Source organism: Ceratina calcarata, unplaced genomic scaffold (genome assembly GCF_001652005.2).
Source record: "Ceratina calcarata isolate Rehan_Ccalc_2016 unplaced genomic scaffold, ASM165200v1 scaffold529.2, whole genome shotgun sequence".
NCBI lineage: Eukaryota > Metazoa > Arthropoda > Insecta > Hymenoptera > Apidae > Ceratina > Ceratina calcarata.
The window spans coordinates 8810-9223 of record NW_017176441.1 but is presented as its reverse complement, the minus strand read 5'-3'; the positions used below and the strand labels follow the sequence as shown (position 1 = coordinate 9223).

The 414-nt window shown below is 28.5% G+C and overlaps 1 protein-coding gene across 1 annotated transcript in view; it reads right to left on the bottom strand.

Moving 5' to 3' along the window:
* Window positions 1-68: 68 nt before the first annotated feature.
* LOC108628542 (ejaculatory bulb-specific protein 3-like) overlaps window positions 69-414 on the bottom strand; it is a 5744-nt gene continuing 5398 nt past the window's right edge. The window contains exon 2 of the mRNA XM_018030537.2: window positions 69-338. Coding sequence (XP_017886026.1) covers window positions 145-338 — 194 coding nt within the window. The 3' untranslated portion in view covers window positions 69-144. The remainder of the gene's footprint in view (window positions 339-414) is intronic.

The window sequence follows — 414 nt, the reverse complement described above, 5'->3', positions numbered from 1 at the left end:
TTATAAATACAGCAATAAATAAATATATAACTTATTTAAGGTTCAGCATTTCAGTATATTAAAATAACTATTTTCTCAGCTTTTGCATTTTATTGTACAAATTTTATACAGATGTATATTTTAGTTGTTTGAAATAGGTGACATTTAACTCTGAACAGATTTATTTACTTCAGTTTCATAACGTTTCTGATACTGCCCAGTTGGGTCGTATTTTGAGGAAAGCCTTTCCCAATCGCTCGGTCTTTTAGTCCTTAGATAATTTATTACTTTCTCTGCTGTTATTCTCTGTTTTTCGTTGCATTTACTACAACCCGTGGATAAAGCATCAGGTAATGTTTCTGAAAATATAAATTAATATATAATTCAAAAATTCGTGTTGAAAGTCTTAACAATTTTCTTAAGGATGTATTGGCT